The 24,768-nt window shown below is 39.7% G+C and overlaps 1 protein-coding gene across 2 annotated transcripts in view; it reads left to right on the top strand.

The window, feature by feature from the left end:
• The window catches only part of LOC109250894 (solute carrier family 22 member 4), a 41,709-nt gene extending 30,484 nt beyond the window's left edge, over nucleotides 1-11,225 (top strand). The window contains exons 6-10 of one of the 2 annotated variants that reach the window (XM_019422055.2): nucleotides 903-1,003; nucleotides 2,632-2,846; nucleotides 5,419-5,601; nucleotides 7,066-7,201; nucleotides 9,319-11,225. In XM_019422055.2, the coding sequence (XP_019277600.1) occupies nucleotides 903-1,003; nucleotides 2,632-2,846; nucleotides 5,419-5,601; nucleotides 7,066-7,201; nucleotides 9,319-9,394 (711 nt within the window). In that variant the 3' untranslated portion in view covers nucleotides 9,395-11,225. The remainder of the gene's footprint in view (nucleotides 1-902; nucleotides 1,004-2,631; nucleotides 2,847-5,418; nucleotides 5,602-7,065; nucleotides 7,202-9,318) is intronic. The other variant, XM_019422058.2, reaches the window with a different exon arrangement.
• Nucleotides 11,226-24,768: the final 13,543 nt, after the last annotated feature.

Here is a 24,768-nt window from a genome sequence, read left to right as displayed (position 1 = left end):
TGTGAGATCATGACCTGAGCTGAAGTCAGACACTTAACCCACTGAGCCACCCAGGTGCCCCTCAGCCTCTTATTGCACATGCACTCTATGGCCTTGCACTTTATCCCAAAAAGATTACCCACCTCAGGGCCTTGTAACTTTTTTTACAAGTTCCACTGAGCTTGGTTATCTAGACTCCTAACACATGGCAAGTTCACTTTAGTTAAATTAAGAATAAAGGAGGGAAGCCCATTGACAGCAGTAAGAAATTGCCACTAGCCAAATAGCACCTTTTCCTCAGTGATGCAGTAGTAGCAATAATTATAGTTAAAATGCATTGGGTATTTACTATGGTTCAAGTACTATGCTAAGCTTTATATACATATATATGATCTCATGTAATCTTCTCAACTCCCAATTATTATACCTTTTTAACATGCAAGTAAACTGAGGCTCAGGGGGAATAGTCACTTGCCCAAGGTCCTTCAGTCAACCCAAATCCTTTCTGACTCTGAGACAACAACAAGAAAAATATAAAAAGCAGATATGGATCCCAAGGCAGTTAGGGGCTGCTTGGCCCTAAGGAGCACAGATCCTAAGGATCACAGCTCCGTGTGATTAAGGTCACCACAGTGATGTGACCATGAGTCAAGAAAAGGCTGTTGGCAATCAGGCTTTATATGAAGAGACAGTGAAGCCAATGTTACATATTTCAAAGGCTTCTGTCTAAAATGGGCCACAAGTATTTTAAAGTGTTAGAATAAGCATCATATATGTAGATGCCCTTATTCCCCTCAAATTCCAGACTTCTGAGCATACTCAAGGCGAAGCAGAGTTATAAGCATTAGTCTTTCCCACGCTGTCATGGTTGAAGATACTTCCTTACTAACCTCTTCATCTCCTGGTTATTTGCATTATTTTAGCTACAGGAACTAAAACTCCCAAGCCAGCAGAAAATTCTCATTCTCAGCCTGTTCAGGACTCGGAATATTGCCACAATTACCATTATGTCTTTGATGTTGTGGTAAGTAACAAGTGATCTAGAAATGTGACATGCAGCACATAAGTGTACAATTGATTTTCTTTAATCCACAGGGAACATCAGGGCATGGCCTGAGTTTTCCTGAGACAAAATAAAAATTATAGAATTCTAAGCCATTTGGAAATGTCTTCATTCAATTCACAGAACTGGATGCTGAAAAAAAGTCACAGGGGATAATCTTTAGGTCTGCAGTCCTGTGGCCCGCATGGAAAGGGTCTGCCAATCCTAGGGTAGTTGAGATGAAGACCATTAATGTTCCTGGTGCCTGAGACTGAGAGGGTAATTCAGTTCCTGCTTCTCCAAGCTGGACTGGCAGCTGAACAGTGACGTCACAACATCCCCACTGCATCGGACTTCTGATGAGCTTTTCACCCTTGCCAATAGCAGACTACCCAGTGATTTTTCAGGCATAGAAATAATGAGTTGAGTCTGTAGACTAGATTTGATGATGTATCTACCAAGAAGTGAGGAAGGAGTAAAGAAGACCTGCCTACCCGACAGGTGCAACACAAGAAATTGTAGGTTCAGAGACTGCAGTGAGTCTGCTTTTAGGGCCATCCTGTTTTGCAGTTAGAAGAGATCAGTGACAATTATGCCACTTGATACAGCAAGTGTGTCACAAGCACATGGCTTTCCTCACTCTACACCTGCTTACTTCTTCTATGTCAGTGTATGTCATTGGTGCAAATGTATCTCGAGTGCTACTGAACCAGTACTAGTCCCTAGTTTTGCCTGCATTGTACTTATTACCAAATGCGACCATCGCGAAAATCATCAGACTGATAACGTTCCATTTTTTCTTTTGTTTTGCATTAGCCCTTGTGCTACCCAACCCAGTAGAATATGTATAAAAAGATCCAACATTGTTCCTGAAAACATTTTTCAAATGCCCTCTGCTTTTCGGTCATGTCAATAATAAGCAAATTTCTGCACAGAGGAGTCTTTAAAGGGCAGTTGTTTTTTGCACAGAAAAGCTTCACAGTTATGTGGAAATTCACTGTAATGACGGGATATGGGGTGTGTACTGTGTGATACTTTGAACCATTATGGGGACTTTCATTCTTTTCCTCAAAGTGAGTTTTAATAAATTGATAGGAATTTACCGTAAGTGAATCCCATAGTATTACCTATGTATCTTCGTTTTTCTTTTTGATAAGAATGAAATCTGGATTTTATGTTCACTGACATGACTGACAATCTTTCTTCAAATTATAGTTGTAAGGGAATGAGGATGTACACAAGCTGTTCAGGAAATAACAAAATTTGAAATTCATTAGAACAGGGTAGGTATTGTTGAATGTTGGTATATCTAGACTAGGGCTATCCAATAGAACTTTCCACAATGATGAAAATGTTTTATGTCTTAGTTGTCCATTTTAGTAACTACTAGCCCCATGCAGCTATTAAGTGGGTTGAAGTGTGGCAAGTATGACTGAAGAATTGAATTTATAATTTTATTTAATTTTAACTTATTTACTTTTAAATAGCCATATGTGGTTAGTGGCTACTTGTAGGACAGAAAGATCTAGACAATTTCTTGACCATCATGGAATTATTGAGTGGTTCGGGTCATCCTCTCATCACTTTTGTGTTTTTCTGTGGTTTTGCAGGATGCTTACCTCAGTGGGTTACTTTGCTCTGTCTCTCAACGCTCCTAATTTACATGGAGATGCCTATTTGAACTGTTTCCTCTCTGCCTTGATTGAAGTTCCAGCCTACATTACAGCCTGGCTCCTGTTGCAAACCCTGCCCAGACGCTATATCATAGCTGGAGTACTGTTCTTGGGAGGAGGTGTGCTTCTCTTAATTCAACTGGTACCTGAAGGTAAGAAGTTAACCAATTTTAAGAGCTTACTAGAGGGGTGCCTGGGTGGCTCAGTCGGTTAAGCAGCCGACTTCGGCTCAGGTCATGATCTCACGGTCTGTGGGTTCGAGTCCCGCGTCGGGCTCTGTGCTGACAGCTCAGAGCCTGGAGCCTGCTTCAGATTCTGTGTCTCCCTCTCTCTGACCCTCCCCTGTTCATGCTCTGTCTCTCCCTATCTCAAAAATAAATAAAATGTTAAAAAAAATTTTTTTAAAAAAAGAGCTTACTAGAAAAGCTCCACACCTTGACTAAACTCATCATTTGTCACTGTGCTCTGTTGTTATGTAGCCTTTAGATCGTAAGTTCTTCATAAGTCAATCCAATCAGATAAGTGATAGACAACTACATAATTTTCCTGTGTTCGTAACAACCACCCCCCCCTCCCCCGCCCAAACAGGAGTCAGCCTGAGAGAATCAGAAGTCACTGAGAGGAAGAACAATACTTTCAATCATCCCCTTGGTACTTTTATGTGAGGCACATATTCCAGTGTTGTAGTTTGTAGTACTTGCCAGGTCCAGTGTAAGTCAGTGATTTTTTTTTAAGATTTGATTTGATTCATTATTTTGAGAGAGAGAGAGAGAGAGAGAGAGAGAGAGAGAGAACATGAGCTGGGGGAGAGGGGCAGAGGGAGAGAGGCAGAATCCCAAACAGGTACCACACTGTCAGCACAGAGCCCAATGTGGGGCTCAATCCCACAACCCAAGGATCATGACCTGAGCTGAAATCAAGAGTCAGATGCTCAAATGACTGAGTCACCCAGGCACTCCTTAAAGTTGTATTTTTAAGTAATCTCTAAGTGGGACTTAAACTCATGACTCCAAGATCAAGAGTTGCATGCTCTTCTGACTGAGCCAGCCAAGCGCCCTTAGGCCAGTGATTTTTATGGTCTGTAATCTTTAAGTTGTTAAAGAGCACATAAAGACATTTGCTTCTTTTTTCTCTTTATATCAACCTTTATCATATTATTAAAATGTTATCAATAGATCATTGATACATAGTATTATACATAGAAATATATATTTCTTAATAATTAACAGGATAAAAAGGATTGGTTCTTCCCTTTGAGGATTAAATTTAACTATATTAGCGTGCTAACAACTTACTCTGAAACTGTTGTTACACATAAAAGTGGACAAAGGTCACTGAAGGAATAAATGATCTAGAAAAACAGTACAGAAAAACAGGAAGGAACCTGTCACTCTCCACCTTTGTTTGTGTCTAATTATTAAGATATTTGAGGGGCTCAATTGGTTGAATGTCTGACTCTTGATTTCAGCTCAGTTCATGATCTCAGGGTCATGAGATTGAGCCCCATGTTGGGATCCACACTGGGCTTGGGGCCTGCTTAAGATTCTGTCTCCCTCTACCTCTCATGCTCTCTCTCTCTCACTCTCCTAAAAAAAAAAAAGAAAGAAAGAAAAGAAAAAGATATTTAAAGAAAAAGTGTTACTTGAGGAATATCTTTATACTATAAAAACAATCCCCAAACAAGCAAAAAGGACAACAAAAGCAACTGAGTTAAGAAAATCTCACTTCTAAAACCACTTTTGAGGAGGGAGTGTGGGGCAAGTTGAGGGCAAAGTACAGACTAACAGTAACCTACCCACCCCAGGATGGGATGTGTGTGATATTCCTCAGACACTCCTGCCTACCCAAGAACAAAGGAAAGGGGTTTAAGTGCTTACCATGGTGATGAGGGAAGTTAAGGCAAATGAAAAATTAGATTCCCTTACTGCCTACAGCCCACTGACAAGTCCTGGAAACCAGCAGTGACCTTCCTCTAGGAGCTGCCTCAATGATGACCCTTTGCTAGACCCTTTGCTTGGCTTAACATTCTCCTGCCCCACCCCACACCCCAGGGTCCTGTAAGTCTACTTTAACATATAAAAATTCCCTTGGGGCACCTGGGGGCTCAGTTGGTTAAGTATCCATCTTCGGCTCATGATCTCACGGTTCGTAAGTTCGAGCCCTACATCAGACTCTGCTGACAGCTCAAAGCCTGGAGCCTGCTTCTGATTCTGTCTCCGTCTCTCTCTGTTCCTCCCCTGCTCCTGCTCTGTCTCTCTCTCTCTCTTTCTCAAAAATAAATAAACATTAAAAAAGATTTTTTAAATTCCTTTGGTAACTTCCTTTATCTCACCCCCAAGATATATGCTGGCAATCATACTCCAAGCTTATGGCCCCCTGATATACATATGAAGCGTCTCATGACTCAGGTTTTACTAAATGGTAATAAATGGCTTATTTTCGTAACAACACTCAGTCCCTTAAGGGACTGGAAACCTTGCTTCCAAAATTCCTTAGAGACTTACTCTATCCCTAACCCCCTCCCAACCTGAGGGTATGTAACTAGCAACTCCTCATGACCCCAAGGTAGCTCTTCCTGCCTACAGGTCCTGTCCCCATGCTTTAATAAAATCACTTTTTTGTACCCGAGATGTCTTCAAGAATTCTTTCTTGGCTGTCAGCTCTGAACCCCCACCATCACCCCAAAACCCCACCACCTCTATTTACACTGGGTCTCTTTTCCAGATTACAACTTCTTGTCCATTGGTCTGGCGATGTTAGGAAAGTTCGGAATTACTTCTGCTTTCTCCATGCTGTATGTCTTCACTGCAGAGCTTTACCCCACCCTGGTCAGGAATATGGCTGTGGGGGTTACATCCATGGCCTCCAGAGTGGGCAGCATCATTGCTCCCTACTTTGTTTACCTCGGTGAGATGCATTTTGTCAATTTGTTCTTTTTTTTAAATATAAAGGAATAACTTTTTCATTGTGAAAAATGCTAACAGCATAAAAGGTACTGGAAAAAGTGCAAGTTTACTTCTTCACTCTCGGGCAGCCCAAATCGCAGCCCTAGAACTAAAAGGAGCTAATATTAACACTTCAGTGAATAGCCCTTCAGTTGTTTTTTATTGCAAAACATACACACACACACACACACACACACACACACACAAAGACTATATATTAATCCCCAGGAAAGGTACACTCTAAATCTTTACAGAGAAAATGAAGCATTTTCTTGTTTTAAACATACTCTACATGGCTGCCCTGAACAACACCTAAGAAAGCACATTATTATATAGAATGGTGTCATTTCTCCTTTCTTCCTCCCTATACGTTCAAACCCTGCTCACTTGGTCTAAAGGGTGGACCATTGGTGCCTAAGAAACAGAGGAATCCAAGACAGAGCTTTCTATTCCACAATAGCTACTCCTGTTAGTGACATAGACGCCTCGCAGAAGATTCAAGTTTAACATTTTCTGTCAAATAAAATTCTTGGGTGTGTTGTTCCTCTGTAATCTCTGTATGCAGAAGGGAAGCAAGGTGAGGATCTATTATTCTCCTGTCCAAGGAATGCCTGATAAGGAAGAGGTGGAATGGCTCATACAATTACATACAAAACCAAGACATGCAAATGTTGCAGAAAGCAACCAAAGCCAGGCAGAATTCACGGTGCCTAACATTTAGTGATTGAAACTGGATTGAACGTATTACTTAGGTTTTTTTTTCTGTAAGAGTTTCATGGCTCTTTAGGGGCATCTGGGTGGCTCAGTGAGATCGAGCCCCACATCGGGCTCTGAGTTGGTCATGGAACCTGTTTAAGATTCTCTCTCTCTCTCTCTCTCTCTCTGTCTCTCCTTCTACCATTCATGCTCTCTCTCTTTTAAAAAAAATATTATTAAAAAAAAAAGAAGAGTCTCATGGCTCTTTGGACCTAGCTGTCTACTGCAGCCCACTTTTGCTGGCAAAAGCAAAGGTCACAGCTTGTCACACCAGTCATAATGGCTAGTATCTGTCCCTGCAATATGCTTTCTCTCCTTGATGTCCTCTCATCCCTCCTCTCAAATTTCTTCCACCGTAAGAGGGAAAACTTGGTAGGCAAATAGTTCCATCAAAGGAACATGGGTCACACATGGTTAAACAGTGGCTTAGAGAATGGAACTGGCATGAAAGACCTTATGCAGCATCATGTAAGTAAATGAGTATGGAAATCATGAAGGCAATGACATCTGCCAAAGAGAAACTGTGATTGTGATATTTTACATATCTTTTTCCTTCTGACAATGTTCAGATTTAAAACTGCTCTCAAATACCATTGTTCACCATGAGAAAAGGATTCCCAAGAGCGTCTGAAGAATCCCTATATGTAATTGATGTTCTTGTTCCTTACAGGTGCATACAACAGAGTTCTGCCCTACATCCTCATGGGCAGCCTGACTGTCTTGATTGGAATCATCACCCTCTTTCTCCCTGAAAGTTTTGGAGTAACTCTACCAGAGACCTTAGAGCAGATGCAGAAAGTGAAAGGGTAAGTGGAACTTTAAAAACTGATACCAAAATTCCTCAGAAGGAATAAACATCCAAGAATAGCTAGGAAGTTTCTGAAAAAGAAGGGTGGTAAATGGAGGGTAGCTCTATCAGATAATAAAGCATATTACTAAGCAAAGGTAATTAAAACAGTGTGATACTGGTGTATGATAGAAATCCCTGGAATAGAATAGAGTTCAGAATTAAATCCAAGAAAATATGATAAGGCAGTATATGCTAAAAATTAGCTATTCAAAATCAGTGAGGAAAATTAGATTATTCAGTAAAAGGTGTTAGAGAACTCAGCTAGCTATGTTGTATAAATAAAAAAACTTGACTCCTACTTCAAAATACATCAAGATAAATTGCAGAGCAATTAATGTAAAATCATAAATGTTCCAGAAGGAAAGATATATATTTTTATAACCTTAGAGAAGGCTTTCTGAATATGGTATGAAAAGCAAAGAGAATATGAAAGGAAAAGATTGCTATGTCTGATTGTGAAACTTTAGAAATTGTTGGCACAGCAAGAAAAGAAACCATAACTAAAAACAAAGGTCAAAAATCCAGGGGGAAAATATTTGCAACACACAATAGGTACCTGGGGCTAATATAGCTAATACACAAGAAACTCTCAGCAGTCAGTCAGAAAAAGACAAACAACTCAGCAGGAAAAATGCCAAAGGTCATCAACAAGCAGTTGACAGAAAAGGAAATTTCAATGGCAGATACATACATGAAAAGCAATACTTGTCCATATTTATAAAGAGATACAAAATAAAATAATTCAATATATATTTTTTTGTCTGTGAGATTTTATGAGAGTTTTTGCCCTGATACCAACCACTTCTTACCCAACTAGGTGTCCTGTAATTTAATTCAATTCCAACCCTTACCACCCAGAGTTTCCATCAGAATCCACAGGTTTAAGAGCTCAGTCCCATAGGACTGCCCTCACTTTAGATGCTGGTGATAAATATCAGGTCCCCAGATTATCCACACTTCTATCCAACTTGGCTTCAGAGTCTGATGTTTCCACAACCCCTGTGCTCAAATTCAGTAATTGTCCAGAATGATTCACAGAACCAGGATAACACTCTCCTTACCATTTCAAGCTTATTATAAAGGATACATATGAACAACCAGATGAAGAGGTGAGGTACAAAGAGGTGCAAAGGGTGAGGTCGAGAAGAGTCCAGGATACAGGAAACTTCTGTCCCTGTGCAGCTGGGGAGCACTGCCATTTTGGAGCATGGATGTGTTCACCAATTCAGAAGCTCTCCAAACCTCAGTGTTCAGAGGGTTTTATGGAGGTTTTATCACAGAGGCATGATCAATAACTAATGCAACCTGTTGTCCCTCTCTTCTCTTGGAGGTTGGAGGGTGGGGCTGAAAGTTCCAGGCTGCTAACCAAGGCCTAGTGTTTCTGGTGACCAGTCTCCATCCTGAAGCTATCAACTGACCCACCAGGAGTTGCCTCATTAGAACAAAAGACAAGACAGTCCTATTTCCCCTATCACTCAGGAAATGACAAAGGATTTAGGAGCGCTGAGTCAGGAACCAGGGACAAAAACCAAATATCTTTATACAGTATCACAGACTGGCAAACAATTAAAGATGAGTGGTAGTGTGGGAGAAGTTTAGATTCTAGAGTGAAAATGTCTGGCTTCAAATCCCAAATCTATTGCATAAATTAGGGAAAATTACTTAACTTTCGCTGAACCTCAGTATTTGCATCTGTTGTACAGGAATAGTTCATATGGCTGTTGTGAGTTTACATAAGATAAAGTGACTTTAGCATTAAGCCATGAAAAACATAAATCTGTATGTGAGTAGATTCTGGTCCCTGAAGGAACATGTACAACAAAATGTACCCAAAACGTTGTTTCTTCTAATGATAGGACTATTTCAATATTAACTTTAGCTTGCCAAGAATTTCATGTTTACCACTCGATCCTTTCCTGAGGAGAATTGTAAAATTATAGAATACAAACTCTAGACTCCTGAGTTATTACTAGAGTTATGTTCATTGACTGGATAAATGTTTTTCAGCATCCCTCTAGCATTTTAAGGAGAAGAGTCTTGACTAATTTTCTTTACTGCTTATCTTATTTTCAGGTTCAGACTTAGGAAAAACACAAGAGATTCAACGGAGAAAGAAGAAAATCCCAAAGTTCTCATAACTTCATTCTGATAAAATTTCCACCCCATTTGGTGACCTGAAAAACAGATGCATAAGACTCTATGGAGAAACCAAAGTCTTTCCTGATGAAATGGACCAACCCTAAGGATTAACACTAAGATGACTTTGCTGTTGAGAAATGCTTGTCACATAGCACAAACTCCAAGCCACTCTTCCAGATAATCCCCTTATTTTAAAAACAAACCATTTCTAGATAGTCCACCTTCCTAATTAATTCAATGAAATGGGTTCATAAGATTTTTTTGAAAAATGCATTGGTCAAGGACTGGTAAATTCATACAAAGATGAACCTTCATTTTCAAACATACAAATACTATTCAAATAAAAAGAATGTCTTTGTATTAACACAACTATTAGGTGATAACAGTATATGTGTGTATGTGTATAAGTGAACTAGTACATTCAAAATTAGAGTAATTTTTGAAGTGAACCTATATATTGCTGTAACTAAATGATTATATGCAGTATTCCTATCCAGAGAATTTCATACAATCCTTTGAGGGGAATTGATGGCAGATATTAATAGTGTTTTACAAGTGAAACACGGTAAGAGATCAAGAAACCTTGACATGCGGCTCATATGACCTGTTGGCCTTTACGAAGGAAACCCAGACAGTTCCCTGCTAAAATTCAGCGGCTATAACTCACAGTGTTTTGAATGGTCTGTATTTGTTGTGATCTTTTGAGGCACATGATTGAACTTTCTGTTTCTTAAGACTGGTTGAAAAGGTATTTTGCTAGTAAACAGATAATCAGGAAAGCCACAAACCAGTTAGATTGGTAAAGATGGTTTGTATGCCCCATGGCCAAGAGACATCAGCACTCAGGAAGAAGGCTGTCCAAGCCAACAATCTGGAAAGACTTTTAAAACAGTTCTTTCCATTAATAGATTCCTTCCTAAGCACGGTATGCAGCTACATTCTCTCTGACCAGGGGTGCATCTGGTTCCATGAATGAGCAGTGTAAAAAATAATGGTCACTAATGGGGTAATGTGTTATCATAAGCTCAGAAAATAAATGTCAGGTCTCTGTCTCAGCATGTTTTAGGCATGCTGAGATGATAACACAGCGAGGAGTTAATCCTGGAGACTGAGGCAGCATGCTTTCTCTGAAAGTGGCTTCTGCGACAGCAGCACAGCGAAAAGCAACTGAGCCTTTGACATCCCCAGCACTACAGTGTGCTCATAGAAGGAGGTAGCTCTGGTTTTTTATATGATGCTTGGTGGCATCATCTCCTAAAAATACTTATCCCCAAGATTAAATTTTCACTAAATATTTTGTAGAGGAAATTTTGATATAACTTCTTTAATAAATGGTCCATGTTATTTCAAGTTTCTTATCTTGAACTTGTCTGATTAACCCTAAATTCTTTCTCTTTATTGTTGTATTTCTAACACATATTTTATATCCTCATGACACACTGATCCTAGCTTTTGACTGTTACTTTAAAATCCACTAGAATATCCTAGAATAGTTTATGTCATGTCATTTGCACAGTTTCATCCACCCAGTGCTTTTGTCTCCCCCATGGATGCAGCCTGTCTGGATAATTTTTCCACCTACCTTGCTGGGCACTAGGTAGCCTGTCCCACAGACAGCAAGTCACGGTGTCTCCCAAGAAGCTCTCCTTGAACTTCCTTCCCACCGGTAGTGGCTGTTCCCTCCTCTGTGCTCCTCATGCACTTACTCAGTTGGGCTCTTGTCTTATTGCTTTCCAGAGGCTAGGGACATTACCTTGTTTGTCTTTTTATCCTCTGTAGATCTGTTTAGCATAGTGTTTTCTTGCATTTAGCAAGCATTGATAAATATTTTAGTTGAAAAACTTTGTAAATCTAGCTTGGTGAATATGTTTGATACATAGACATTAAAAAATTTAAATTTTTTAATGCTCTCAAATTTTTAAATGCTCTCAAAGCTTTTTCTAAATGTGAAAAGTGAGGATTTTATAATTACCTTTTATTGCTGTTTGTGCAGGTGCTTTATGTCTTCTGAAAATCTGTTTATATAAAGGCAACAAGTACAGACATGATTATCTTTTCGGTAGTTCAAAGATCAAGTAGATCAATACGTGCCCAAATACTATTTGATTAAACTGAAGGTGCATTGCTGATTTTTAAAAACTACTTTTATTTATTTTTTTAAGTTTATGTATTTATTTTGGTAGAGAGAGAGAGAAAGAGAGAGAGGCAGAGAGAGAAGGAGGGGTCAAGAGAAAGAATCTCAGGCAGGCTCCACGCTGAGCATGGAGCCCGACTCTGGGTTCAATCCCACCACCCTGGGATCATGACCTGATTCAAAATCAAGCCACCGACCAAGCCACCGACCAAGCCACCCAGTCACCTCTAGAAACTACTTTTAAAATTAGGTGTACAAAGCACTATCCTGCACTTATGAATAGTAATCTCAGACTGGCAGCCAATCTTACACCACATGTTCTAGAATCTAGTTTCTTGCCTGGATTCTGTTAGCATCCTAACTAGTCCCTCCTCCTTAATTCTGCTCCTGTCTTCCTTGAATCTATCCTCAGCATAGCAGTGTGGGTGATCTAAATGAGATCATGTCTTGCAGCACCTGGGTGGCTCAGTCAGGTAAGCATCTGACTCTTGACCTCTGCTCATGCATGATCTTATGGTTCATGGGATAGAGCCCCACATCCGGTTCCCTGGCTGACAGCATGGAGCCTGCTTGGGATTCTGTCTCTCCTTCTCTCTCTACTCCTCCCCTGCTGACACTCTTTCTCTCTCTTAAAATAAACTTAAAAAAAATTTTTTTTTTAATGAGATCATGTTACTTTTCTACTCCAAACCTTCCAGTAGCTTCTCCTCTCAGCCAGGTGCTTTTCTTCCCCCCTTTATGCTCCCACAGCACATACTTTTATTATGTGAGTTATGTCCCACATCAGTCAAGTTTTTAAAAAGTCAAAGTCTTTACAATAATCTATACAGAGGACGACTACATGTCTCAGTTTTCCCAGAGGAGCCACAGCTGGCCCAGGGTGATTATTAATACCCCCCACAACCTTTCATGCTAAAAATGCTCCAGTTTGATATATAGCTCCTAGTTTGGAACATATATAGCTCCCAGTTTGGAGTTATATATGCTCACCAACTGATAGGGCCATATTCTGTGTGTCCCCACCCTATGTCTTTCTTCATATGTCACCTGCTTCCTAAATACTTATCCGACCACCCAGTCTAAAATTGCATCCTGTTTTCTGTCTGTCCTCAACTCACCCATCCCTGCTTCATTTTTCTTCATAGTTCCTATCACCCTCTAACATCCTAACTAATTTACTTCTTCATTTTTTCAAATGTTCTTCTTCCTCCTGGAGCTTACATTCCATGAGGGGCACTTCTGTATCCCCAGAAATTAGAACAGTGGTTGGCACATAGCAGGTACTTGATGAAATATTTGTCTAAAAATGAATAAATAGGGGCACCCAGGTGGCTCAGTCAGTGAAGCATCTGACTTCGGCTCAGGTCATGATCTCACGTTTCGTGGGTTTGAGCCCTGCGTCAGGCTCTGTGCTGATAGTGCAGAGCCTGAAGCCTGCTTCAGGTTCTCTCTCTCTCTCTCTCTCTCTCTCTCTCTCTCTCTCTCTCCACCTCTGCCACTTGCACTCTGTCTCTCTCTCAAAAATAAACATTAAAAAAAAGTTTTTAAGTAAAAAAACATTAAAAAAAATAAAAATGAATAAATAGGGGTGCCTGAGTGGCTCAGTTGGTTGAGTCCCACTCTTGATTTTGACTCAGGTCATGATGCCACCAGAGTCATAGGATAGAGCCCCATGTCGGGCTTGGCGCTAAGTGTGGAGCCTGCTTGATATTCCCTTTGCCCTTCTCCCCTGCTCTCGTGCTCTCTCTCTCTCTCAAAATAAAATAAATTTATCAATCAATAATGAATAAATATATCATGGTCATTATTATAGTTAAATTGGCAAAAGTAATTACTAGTTTTCAAATAAAAAAATGTTGGTCAATAAACATACCAAACAAGCATTCTGCTTTACAAGTAATTGAAAGAATACTAATTGAAGTAGCAATGTGCTGCCATTTTGCAACTAACAAAGATTACAAAACGATAGTGTTCAATAATAATGATTGTATGAGGAGATATACTTTCATATTCTTCTGGTGGGAGTGTAAATTGGATTATTTTTTCTGGAAAGTAAATTGGCAAAGCATTTCCAAAGCCTTAGAATGCTTGGATTTTTTTTTTTAAGTTTATTCAATTTGAGAGAGGTAGAGCATGTGTGTGAGTAGGGGAGGGTCAAGGAGAGAGGGAGAGAGAGAATCCCAAACAGGCTCTGTGCAGTCAGTGCAGAGCCCAATGCAGGGCTCAATCCCACAAACCACAAGATCATGACCTGAGCTGAAATCAAGAGTCAGATGCTTAACCAACTGAGCCACCCAGGCACCCCTGGATTTTTTTTTTAATTTATTAACTCCACAACTAAGAAATAGTCAGAGATATATGAACTCTTTATGCAGAGATGTTTATTACATTATTATTTGCAATTTTAAAAAACTAAGTATGGCCTAACAAAGGAGGTGAAAGACTTATTCATTGAAAATACAAAACATTGCTAAAAGAAATCAAAGAATATATATATAAATAAATGGTAACATATCCTGTGCTCATGGAGTGGAAGACTCAAATATTATTAAAATGTCCAACTAATCAGAGTAATCTACAAATGCAATGCAATTGCTGTCAAAATCTCAGTGGCATTTTTACAGAACTAGGAAAAAACATCCTAAGATTTATGTGGAATCTCAAGGGAACCCAAACAGCTAAAACAATCTTGAAAAAGAACAGAGTTGGAGGCTTCACACTTTCCAGCCTCAAAATATACTACAAACAACAGTACTCAAGACAGTGTGGTAGTGGCATAAAGACAGATATATAGATCAACATAAGAGAATAGAGATCCCAGATAAACCCTTACATATATGGGGAAATTATTTTAGACAAGAGTGTCAACACTACACATTGGGAAAAGGACAGTCTCTTCACCAAATGGCTTTGTTAAAACTGGATATTCACATGCAAAAAGTTGGATCCATACCTTACACTGTAATACAAAAATTAACTGAGAATAAAGACCTAAATGTAAGACCTAAAAAACTCTAAGAAGAAAAACTTCAGGGTACTGAATTTGGGGATGGTTTCTTGGACAGGGCACCAAAAGCATTGGCAAGAGAAGCAAAAATAGACAAATGGGACTATATCAAACTTAAAAACTTGAGTGTCAAAGGCAACAGAGTGAAAAGGCAGCCTATGGAAGGAAAAAACATGTTTACAAATCATATATCTAATAAAGGATCACTATCCAGAAGGTAAAAGAAACTTCTACACTCAACAACAAAAACAATAGTCTGATTTAAAAATGGGCCGAGGATTTGAATAGACAATTCTCCAAAGAAGATGTACAAATGGCCAGCAAGCATATGAAGGTGCTCAACGTCACTAATCATTAGATAAGTGGAAACCAAAACCACGAGATACCATCTCATACCCAGTAGGATGGCTGCTATAAAAAGAGCAGAAAACAAGTGTTGACAAGGATGTGGAGAAATTAGAATACTTGTTAACTCTTGGTGGAAATGTGAAATGGTGGAGCCACTATGGAAAACAATATGGAGGTTCCTCAAAAATTTAAAAATAGAATGACAATATGACTCAACAAAACAGTTCAAAGCAGACTCTAGGAGAGCTATTTGCACACTCATGCAGCATTATTTACAAAAGCTAAGAACTGGAAGCAACCCAAATGTTCATCAACAGATGAATAGATAAAGAAAATGTGGTGTGCATGTACAATGCAACATTATGTAGCGTTGGGGGAAAAAAAGGAAATCCTGCTGCATGCTGTAACACGCATGAACCTCAAGAACACTATCCTAAGTGAAATAAGCCAGTCACAAAAGGGCAAATCTGTATGATTCCACTCACATAAAGTATCTAAAATGTCAAAATCATAGAAACAGAAAGTAGAAAGATGGTTAACAAGAGCAGGGAAAAGGGAGAGTTAGCGTTCCATGGGTTTCAGTTTTGCAAGATGAAGAAGTTCTAGAGATCTGTTCATAACAATGAAAATATGCATAATACTGCTGAACAGTACACTTACAAATGGTGCAGATGGCAAAATTTAATGTTATGTTTTTTTACCACAATAAAAAAAAAAGTTAAGTTGGATACAGTTAAATAAATCAGTAATGGTGTGTTTTTTTGAAAGAATATTATTCAGCATTTAAAAACAGTATTTAAGAATTTTTTTTCAAGTCTTATTTATTTAAGCGATCTCTATACCCAACATGGGGCCCGAACTCATGTCTCTGAGATCAAGAGTCACATGTTGTCATGACTGAACCAGCCAGGTGCCCCTAAGAACTATTTTTAATAATATGATAAAATACTTGTGATATAATGCAAGTATTAAAAAATAGTATGTAATAGTATTAACCAAATAATGAATGCATGCTTGAACAAAATATGTGTAAAATACAAAAAAAAAAAAACAACTAGAAGGAAATATTTCAAAGTGTTAACAGTAAGTATGTCTGGGTGGGGGATTTTAGATGACTTCTGTTTTAGTTTCCTTTTTGTAGTTTTCCATACTTCACAAATGTTTCACAAATATATTACTTTTGTAATCATAAAGAAGTTAAAAAATATAAACTTTTATTAAGTGTCAACTAAGTATGAGGTCTCAGGGACCAAAGATGAAGAACATGAAGAATACAAAATTCTTGCTCATAGTGGGCTCAGTCTAGCCAAATTATAAATTCCTGTCTGTGTGGCCTTGGCAGCTAGCCCAGTGCCCTGACCTGGGGCTGAGCTCTGTGGAGCTGAAACTCAGGTCAAAGTCATTTTCTGCTATCCAGACCTGGGCTTTTAAAAAAAAAAATTTTTTTTTTAAATGTTGATTTATTTTGGGGAGACAGCGAGAGACAGAGTGCAAACAGGGGAGGGGCAGAGAGAGAGGGAGACACAGAATCAGAAGCAGGCTCCAAGCTCTGAGTGGTCAGCACAGAACCCGACGTGGGGCTCAAACTCACAAACCGTGAGATCATGACCTAAGCGGAAGTTGGACGCTTAACTGACTGAGCCACCCAGGTGCCCCAGACCTGGGCATTTTTATACCTCTCCTCTCTGCTTGAGCAGCTGTCACCTACGTCTACCCTGATTTGGTTTCACCAAGCCACACTTGCTCTGCTGAAGCAAATTACCTCATCACTGGGGTTCTATTTAACAGACCGCCAAATGGCTTATAAAAAGTTATGAGGACTTGTAAACAAATTATAAGGATGTGAACTATCAGTGTCTCAGTTTGGCACAGAAGTCTTCAACCTGATTTTGAGAACCGTGAGACTTTTATCTAATGCTGCAAATTTTACCTTCCTTGTCAAACACTCTCCTTCTAACTTCCCTCTGTGCTCCTGTCCCTGCAAAGCCCACCATTTCACGCTCCCTCTGTTGCCTTCCTGCCATTCTGTTCCACTCTGGACAAACATCTGTCCTCCTTGAAGTATATCTCTGGGTGCTTTCTCCACATCCTCACCCTGACAGAGACCTAGCTTCCCCCTGAGCACCTCACTTCCTTTCTGGTCCTGTCTCACTGAGGCTATTTATTTCCCACTTCCTGTGAAATTCAGAGCCAGGTGAATTCTCGGCATTTACCTAGATGTTCACTGGCGGTTCCAAACTAGAACCCCTTCTCCTTCACGTACATGAAATACCTCCTTCAAGGTTAATGCTGTACCCTTATGGTTGTTGTTACCAACAATCTGCCCAGTTGCTTATCCACATTCTGTGAGCTCTCTGGAACCCAGTCTGAGACACTGATGACTTTGTGCTCAGGAGCATGAGTAATTGTACACCTACCTCAGCTTCAGGATACTTGACCTTTACCTGTACTTCAGTCCCTCACTGCCAAGGACACACCCTCGTCCCTGTCAACAATCACAGTAACTCCGCCTCATTCCAGTATCTTTTGTTTTCCTCACAACCCTTTAGTTCTGACCTTGGTTCCTTTTGTTTCCAGTTTATACTTCATGATCCCCTCAATTCAGTCACCTAACTCTGGGCCTTTTGTTTACTCAAACCATTTTACTCTTCACTCTCAATGCAAGATGCTGAATGAAGATACAGGAGAGGGGACAGGCACCTGGGTGGCTCAGACGGTTGAGCGGTTGAGTCTCCGACTTAGGCTCAGGTCATGATCTTGTGGCTTATGGGTTTGAGCCCCACATTGGGCTCTCTGTTGTCAGTGCAGACCCTGCTTTGGACTCTGTCTCCCTCTCTCTGCCCCTCCCCTGCTGGTTCTCTCTCTCTCTTTCTCTCTCTCTCTCTCTTCTCTTCTCTTTCTCAAAATAAATAAACTTAAAAAAAGATACAAGAGAGGGGAGATCACCGAGGGGTTGGAGGAACGTGTCGGCTGGGAGAGTGACGAATGGGTTGAGGGTCCAGCTGTGATTGGAAATGGAAATGTGTAGAGATGCCAATTCACATGGTTGTGTGATTTTTCTCCAATATCCCAGGGTAGGAGTGAAATGCACACCTGGTTGGATTTGGGGTTTGTAGTTCAGGTGAACAGAATGACAAGACAGTGGAAGAACTGAGACTGACTGAGCCAAAGGACCATAGTATCAAAGAGGAAAGGGAAAAAAACATGACAACTTCTGTTGTGCTAGTATGCTGTGTCCATCCACTTTTTTTCTTTATTTAAGGTGTATGAGAACCTGGCACAGTGTTAAGATCTAGAGCTAGAGTGCAGATCAGCCTAAGGTGTCAGAATCTGCCCCATCTCTCTTAGACTATTCACCAAGGACGTGACCATGTTTATATGAAACCTGAGGAGACTGAATGCGGTCACTTGGCATGGGCAAAAGGTTAGATTTCAGTTTTAAACATAATGAGATGTAGCGTTAATAATTAAAAGTGTAGGCAAGGAGGTAGACCCACCAGAGTTTTAATTGGGACCTGTCACATACTAACCAGAGCAACTGCATAAATTATTGAACCTCCCTTTGGCTGTAAAGTGAGGACAATGAGAATATCTACCTCATAGAACTGATGTGAGGACTAAATGATGTCACAGGCTATTGATATTATTATTATTATTATTATTATTATTGTAACATCGCAACAGCAAAGAGGATGGATACTTGATCAGGACTAATTTCCACCCTAACTTGGCATCTAGCTCAGAAGATTAAGATCATCAATAACTTATATTATCCAAATTTAACAAAGTCTCCTGATATCTTCCTATGGAATCTTACTCCAATATGACTCATATCCCATCTTATCTCATAAGGAGACCAAATGTTCCTATGTATCTTTTCTCTTGGTTAATTTCTTCCAGACTTATGACTTTAAATACCATCCATATGCAGATAACTCCCTGATTTATATCTCATTCTGACCTCTCCTATGAGAGGTCTCCTATGAACTTCATATTCACATATCCAACTATCTCCAAACTTATACTGAAATACAAGTTTAAAATATTAATATACTTACATATAAGTTTATTTTTATATTTGAAGTATACCTCTTGCACAGGCAACAAACGAAAAAATAGATAAATTGGATTACACCAAAATTTAAAACTTTTGTGCATAAAAGGACATGATCAACAGAGTGAAAAGGCAACCATGGAAGGGGAGAAAATATTTGGAAGTCACCTATCTGATAAGAAGTTAATATCTAAAATATATAAAGAACTCCTACAACTCAACAACAACAACAACAACAAACAACTCAATTAAAAAAAAATGAGCAAAGGACTTCATGGACATTTCTTCAAAGAAAATACACAAATGGCCAGTAAGCACATAACATAATGCCCAACATCACTAATCGTTAAGCAAATACCAATCCAAACCACAATAAGACATCATCTCATATTCATTAGGATGGCTGCTATTAAAGAAAAATAGAAAATAACAAGTGTTGGTGAGGATGTGTAAAAATTGGAACCTTTGTGTGCTGTTGATGGGAATGGAAAATGGTGCAGTTCCCTATAGAAAACAGCATGGCAGTTCCTCAAAAAAAAAAAAAAATAGAATTGCCATGCAATCCAGCAATCTCATTTCTTAGTATATACTTAATAGAACTGAAAGCATGGACTTGAAGAGATATTTATATACTCATGTTCCTATAGCAACACTATTCACAGTAGTCAAAAGATGGAAGCAACCGAAGTGTCTATTGACAGATAAATGAAAGAACCAACTGTGGTCTATACATACAGTGGAATATTATTCAGCCTTGAAAAGAAAGAAAATTCTGACATATGCTATAGCACAGATGAACCTTGTGGACAGTGTGCTTAATGAAATTAGCCAGTCACACCAGGACACACAGGACTGTAGGATTCCAGTTATATGAGGTACCAAGAGTGGTCCAGCTTATAGAACCAGAAAGTAGAAGGATGGTTGCTAAGGGCTGGGGGAAGGGAGAGAGTGGGAAGTTAGTGTTTAATGGGGACAGAGTTTCAGTTTTGCAACATCAAAAGAGTTCTAGAGATGGATGGCAGGAATGGTCGTACAACAATGTGAATGTACTTAATGCCACTGAACTGTATTCTTAAAATGGTCAAGATGATAATTTCATGTCATGTGTATTTTACCGTGATAAACTTTTTAAAAAATTAAAAGGAAGTAAAACTTGTAATTTCCCACACCCCCACCCACCCCATCAATTTCCTCATTCTAAAAATTGGCACCAAGTTGCTTAGTCCAAAACTCCAGGATTCGTCCTTAATTTCCTCCCCTCCTGCCCATATCCCATAGTAAGTCAAGTTACCTTTTGCTTCCGAAATATATTCTGAATTTATCCGTTCATCTCTTTCACAGATACTGTTGTACTTCAGGCCATCATATGCTCTGACCTGTGGTGCCACACTGGCTTCCTAAGCAGTTGACCTGTTTTTCTTTCTTGTCCTCTCCAGTCAATTGCTATAGCAACCAGAGTGCTCTTTTTATGGTAGAAACCACTCGTTTTTCTTTCTCTACTTAAAAATACTCTGATAGTTCCTCATCGCACCTATAATAAAATCCAAACTCCTTGCCACTGTTTACAGGGCGCTAGATGATCTGGTCTCCATACAAACTGGCCTCCCTCCAATGTCTCTGACCTTATGTCCCATCACTACTAGCTTTGATCACTATGTTCCAGTCACGCTGGTCTTCCCTCTGTTGTTCCAACACCCCCAAGCACATGCCCTTTCCTTGCAGACTTAGCATTTGCTGTGCTTCTGCTTGGTACACTCTCTTCCCAGATCTTCACGTGATAGGTTCCTTGTGATGCCTTGCGTCTCAGCTTAGCTATCACCTTCTCAGAAAAATATTCATTTACCACTCAATCTAAGGTAGTCACCCACTGATTGTCACTCTTTACACTGTCATTCTCTTCTATCTTTTCTTGGCACTTACCACTACTAGAAATTCATATTTGTTTTCACAAGTTTATCATCAGTTTCACCATCCCCCCACTAAAGTGTGAGCTCTGTGAGAATAGATACCTTGTTTGTTTCCTCGATTCCCAGAACCCAGAACACTGTTGGGCACATTACATCCTATTTGCTGACTGAAGGAAGAAGTAAGTAACATCAATGACTCAATTTTCCTTCTATATCACATACAGACATAAAAGCCTTTTGGCTGAACTGATATTTCTAACATTAGCCATCACCAATATCTTTTCTATCTATTCTAGAATGTGGTAACCAGTCTTCAAAAGTCAAGCAACATATTTGACATTTCATTTTATGCAGGTATACCCTGAGGGGAATGATTTTACATTCCTACTGTTGCTGAAGTGTATAGCAATGTGTAATTATTTACCTGGAATTTAAAAATTGTCCCGTATTTCTTGAAGCCAGGTTGTAGGTTTTCACATTGGAAATTACACTTGTTCAAAGTAAAATTCCAGACATCTAAGTCCTTAAAAACTTGTTCAAAGTATTTCATTACATACTTTTGCTAGTCCTAAGAATGTTTCACAGTTCATTCTCTTCACGGTTAGTTATCTATCTGTCCAGGACAAAATACATTGGGATTTAAAAGGCAGGACCATATACCAGCACAAATGTGATTTCTCTGCCTCTTCTATCTGTGCAACCCCAAACTCCTTCAAAGTCAAACCTCTAACCACAGTTGGGCCCATGAATATAGACTATTCTGTCATTATTTTTGAGGTGTGTCTGCAGTGGACACCAGGGCACCAGTGGCACAAAAGTACTGCATTCCCACTGACAAATGAAGTCCTGCTATGCCAAGTTCAACTGCAGCTGTTCTACTGTACCCAAAGTGTTGATAGGCATGGGTGATGAAATGCTACTTGGGATGTTGTCTGATGAGGGGGATAGACCCCTATTCCTCCACTCTTGAGTCATACTCTGATGTTCTGAGGCGAAGGCAAATGGAATGTCACAGAGATCTTGTCAAAAAAAATAGCTATTCCAGATTTCACTTTCTATAAAATCTGTACACAATCTGTGGAATTGACAGCATTGCCTGGGCAGACCCTCTGAATCATCCTTCACTCCGATAATGAAGCTATAACATTGGGCTAAACCTGGACCTCCTCTCTTTTCCCAAAGGAGGAGTTCTTTCTTTGGAGGCTTCTCCTTCCTCAGGCAAGTTAAGGGCTGCCTGCTTCAGCTCACTTAATGTAAACATTTCCAAATCTATGGAGAACTTGTAGTTCCAAAAGTGTTTCTTTAGTCAATAAGCAAAAATAAAAATAACTATAGCTAATACTTATTTCACACTTAACATGTGCTAGCTAGGCACTGAGCTCACCACTACCATCTGGGAAATTGAGGTTTGGAAAGTTTATAAACTTGCTCACGTTTACAAGCTAGGACTTGAAGGAGTCAGTAATTGAATGCTGACAGCTATACCCAGAGACTATGCTCTTAACTAATGCACTGTATTCTCTTAACCTGGAAGTAATTATAAAGTTTCCAAAATTCTATCTTGTTGAATAGAAGATAAATCAAGGAGTTATAGATGTTTATTCTTCCTTATTTTAATCCGTTATTTAATAATCTGTGTATTTTTTTTAACATTTTTTTTTTATTCTGAGAAACAGAGCATGAGTGGCGGAGGGGCCCAGAGAGAGGGAAACACACAGTATGAAGCAGGCTCCAGGCTCTGAGCTGTGAGCACAGACCCCGATGTGGGGCTCAAACACGTGACCAGTGATATCCTGACGGACGCTTAACTGAGTCACCCAGGTGCCTCTTAATCTCTCTTTTAAAAGATGCAGTTTCAATAATAATAGCATTCAGAGTAATCACTGCCCCACCTAGAACTGGAAGCTGCTGCTACAGGTTGCTCTTTGCTTTGTACACATAGACAAGCCTTTTTTGGTAAAAGATTTGTTTTCTTAAAATCTTTTTTGGTAACCTACTGAATTGTTTTCAGACCCTTCAGGAGTGTTTTCTGATGTCCAAGTGATATTTCTTAAGACCTTTTCACTTTTTTTGGTCTGGGCGCAGGTCAGCATTCTTCTCAGAGAAGCTTTAGTTTATTTTGAAATATTGAAACAATTTTGAGAATTGATACAAAAAAAGTTTATTTTCAAGAAGCTTGGTTTTCCTTTTCAGTTAGTTCCAGAAAAGGACTGTTACTTGAGATAAGATGTTAGAAAGGATTAAGTGCACTTTTGAAGGCATAGCCAGACATCTTCAGGAGGCAGGAATATTGTACGTATAAACAAAATGACTAGTATCTGTGTTAACACTTTTATCTCAAGTTTTAAAAATCTATGTTTTTATGTTTTAGGAAAATGTTTATATTTTCTTGCATAAAACATGCTGGCTTGTCCTCTATTTTTATTTTCAATTTAGAATATAATCACTATTAAAGAGTGTTTATCCAAGAGGTTACATTTAAACAATATACATTTAGTTCCCTATCACCAAGCCACTGTTATAAAAAAAGGAATATACTGCAATGTTAAATTTAGCAGCCCTAATTTTTAAAGGCTTTATAACAGTGCTGTCCAATAAGATAGCCACTAAAGCTACACGTGGCTACAGAGCACTTAAAATGTGGTTAATCCAAATTGAAATGTGCCGTAAAATACACACTGGATTCTTAATATTAGTATGAAAAAGAAAAGTAAGATCAATGATTTTTTTATATTAGAATATAAAATATCTCATTAATTTCTATGTTGATTACATGACGAAATGATAATGTTGGAAATCTCGGACTGAATATATTATTAAACATATTATTAAAACTAACTTCATCCATTCCTTTTTACTTTCCTTAATATGTAGTGTTTCCAGATAAAATATGGGACAACCAGTTACATGTGAATTTCATATGTTCCTGCTTATATTTTAACACTATAAAATTATCCCTCTTTTAACTGAAATTCAAATTTTCACTGGGTATCTTATATTTTTATTTGCTAAAACTGGTAACTTTATTAATATGACTACTAGAAAAACTTAAATTATAAACGTAATCTATTGGACAGTGAAACTTTAGAAGCATCTAGTTTTGTTTTGTTTTTTTACCAGCTATTGAGCCAATTGTGCAGAAATACCTAATCTGAATGAACATTTAATCCTAGACTGGGGTCGTCAATACTCTGGAAGTTAAATTTTTACATTTAACAAGTTAAAGGACAACAAAGGGGCTTGACGCAGACCAAAGTATGGAAAGGGCATTTGGATTAGAATTAAAAGTCATTGCTCCCAGCCTCTCCATTAGGGTAGTTAACGGTTCCACTTTCAAAACAATCCCTGCCACTGTTACAAGGATGGGCGGTGTCAAGGTCAGTTAACTGGCAGGGAGACTCTGGGCCAGTCACAGTCCCTCAAGAGAAGTCAGTAAAAAGTTGGCGGGGGTGGAGGGACGGTATTTTTATACTTGACCCTCGCACTCCGGTGGTCTAGCCATCCCCTCCCCTGGCTCCGCGCTGGGCCAGACGCCGAGGCGCCGAGTCTCACTGCCTTCCTAAGCCGAACCACGGCTACCTGGGTTGCAAGACCAAGACTGTTCCTGCAAAGGTCCGGTGCCAACCAGCTAGACCCCACATCTGCGCCCCGTGAGAGCCACAGATGCGCGCAGCGGCTGGGGCCCGCCCACCCGCCGTCACGCACAGACCCAGTCCCGCCTCTCCGACTGCGCCGCTAAGCCCAGAGCCCGCCCCAGCCTCGAGCTCTATGTAAAGCAGGTCTCTGCAGGCAGGCCGCTATGGCGTCTGGAGCGCGACAGCCCGTTCAGTCAGAGGGCCGACAAACCGCCCCTCCCTCTCTGGGTCGCGCGACGAGGGCCTGGCGCGCACGCGCACGCGCACGCGCACGCGCACGCTCCACCCCCGGCCCCCGC

This window comes from Panthera pardus, unplaced genomic scaffold (genome assembly GCF_024362965.1).
Source record: "Panthera pardus isolate Hobbes unplaced genomic scaffold, ASM2436296v1 HiC_scaffold_2, whole genome shotgun sequence".
Taxonomy (NCBI): Eukaryota; Metazoa; Chordata; class Mammalia; order Carnivora; family Felidae; genus Panthera; species Panthera pardus.
This window is presented reverse-complemented; position numbering and strand designations above follow the sequence as displayed.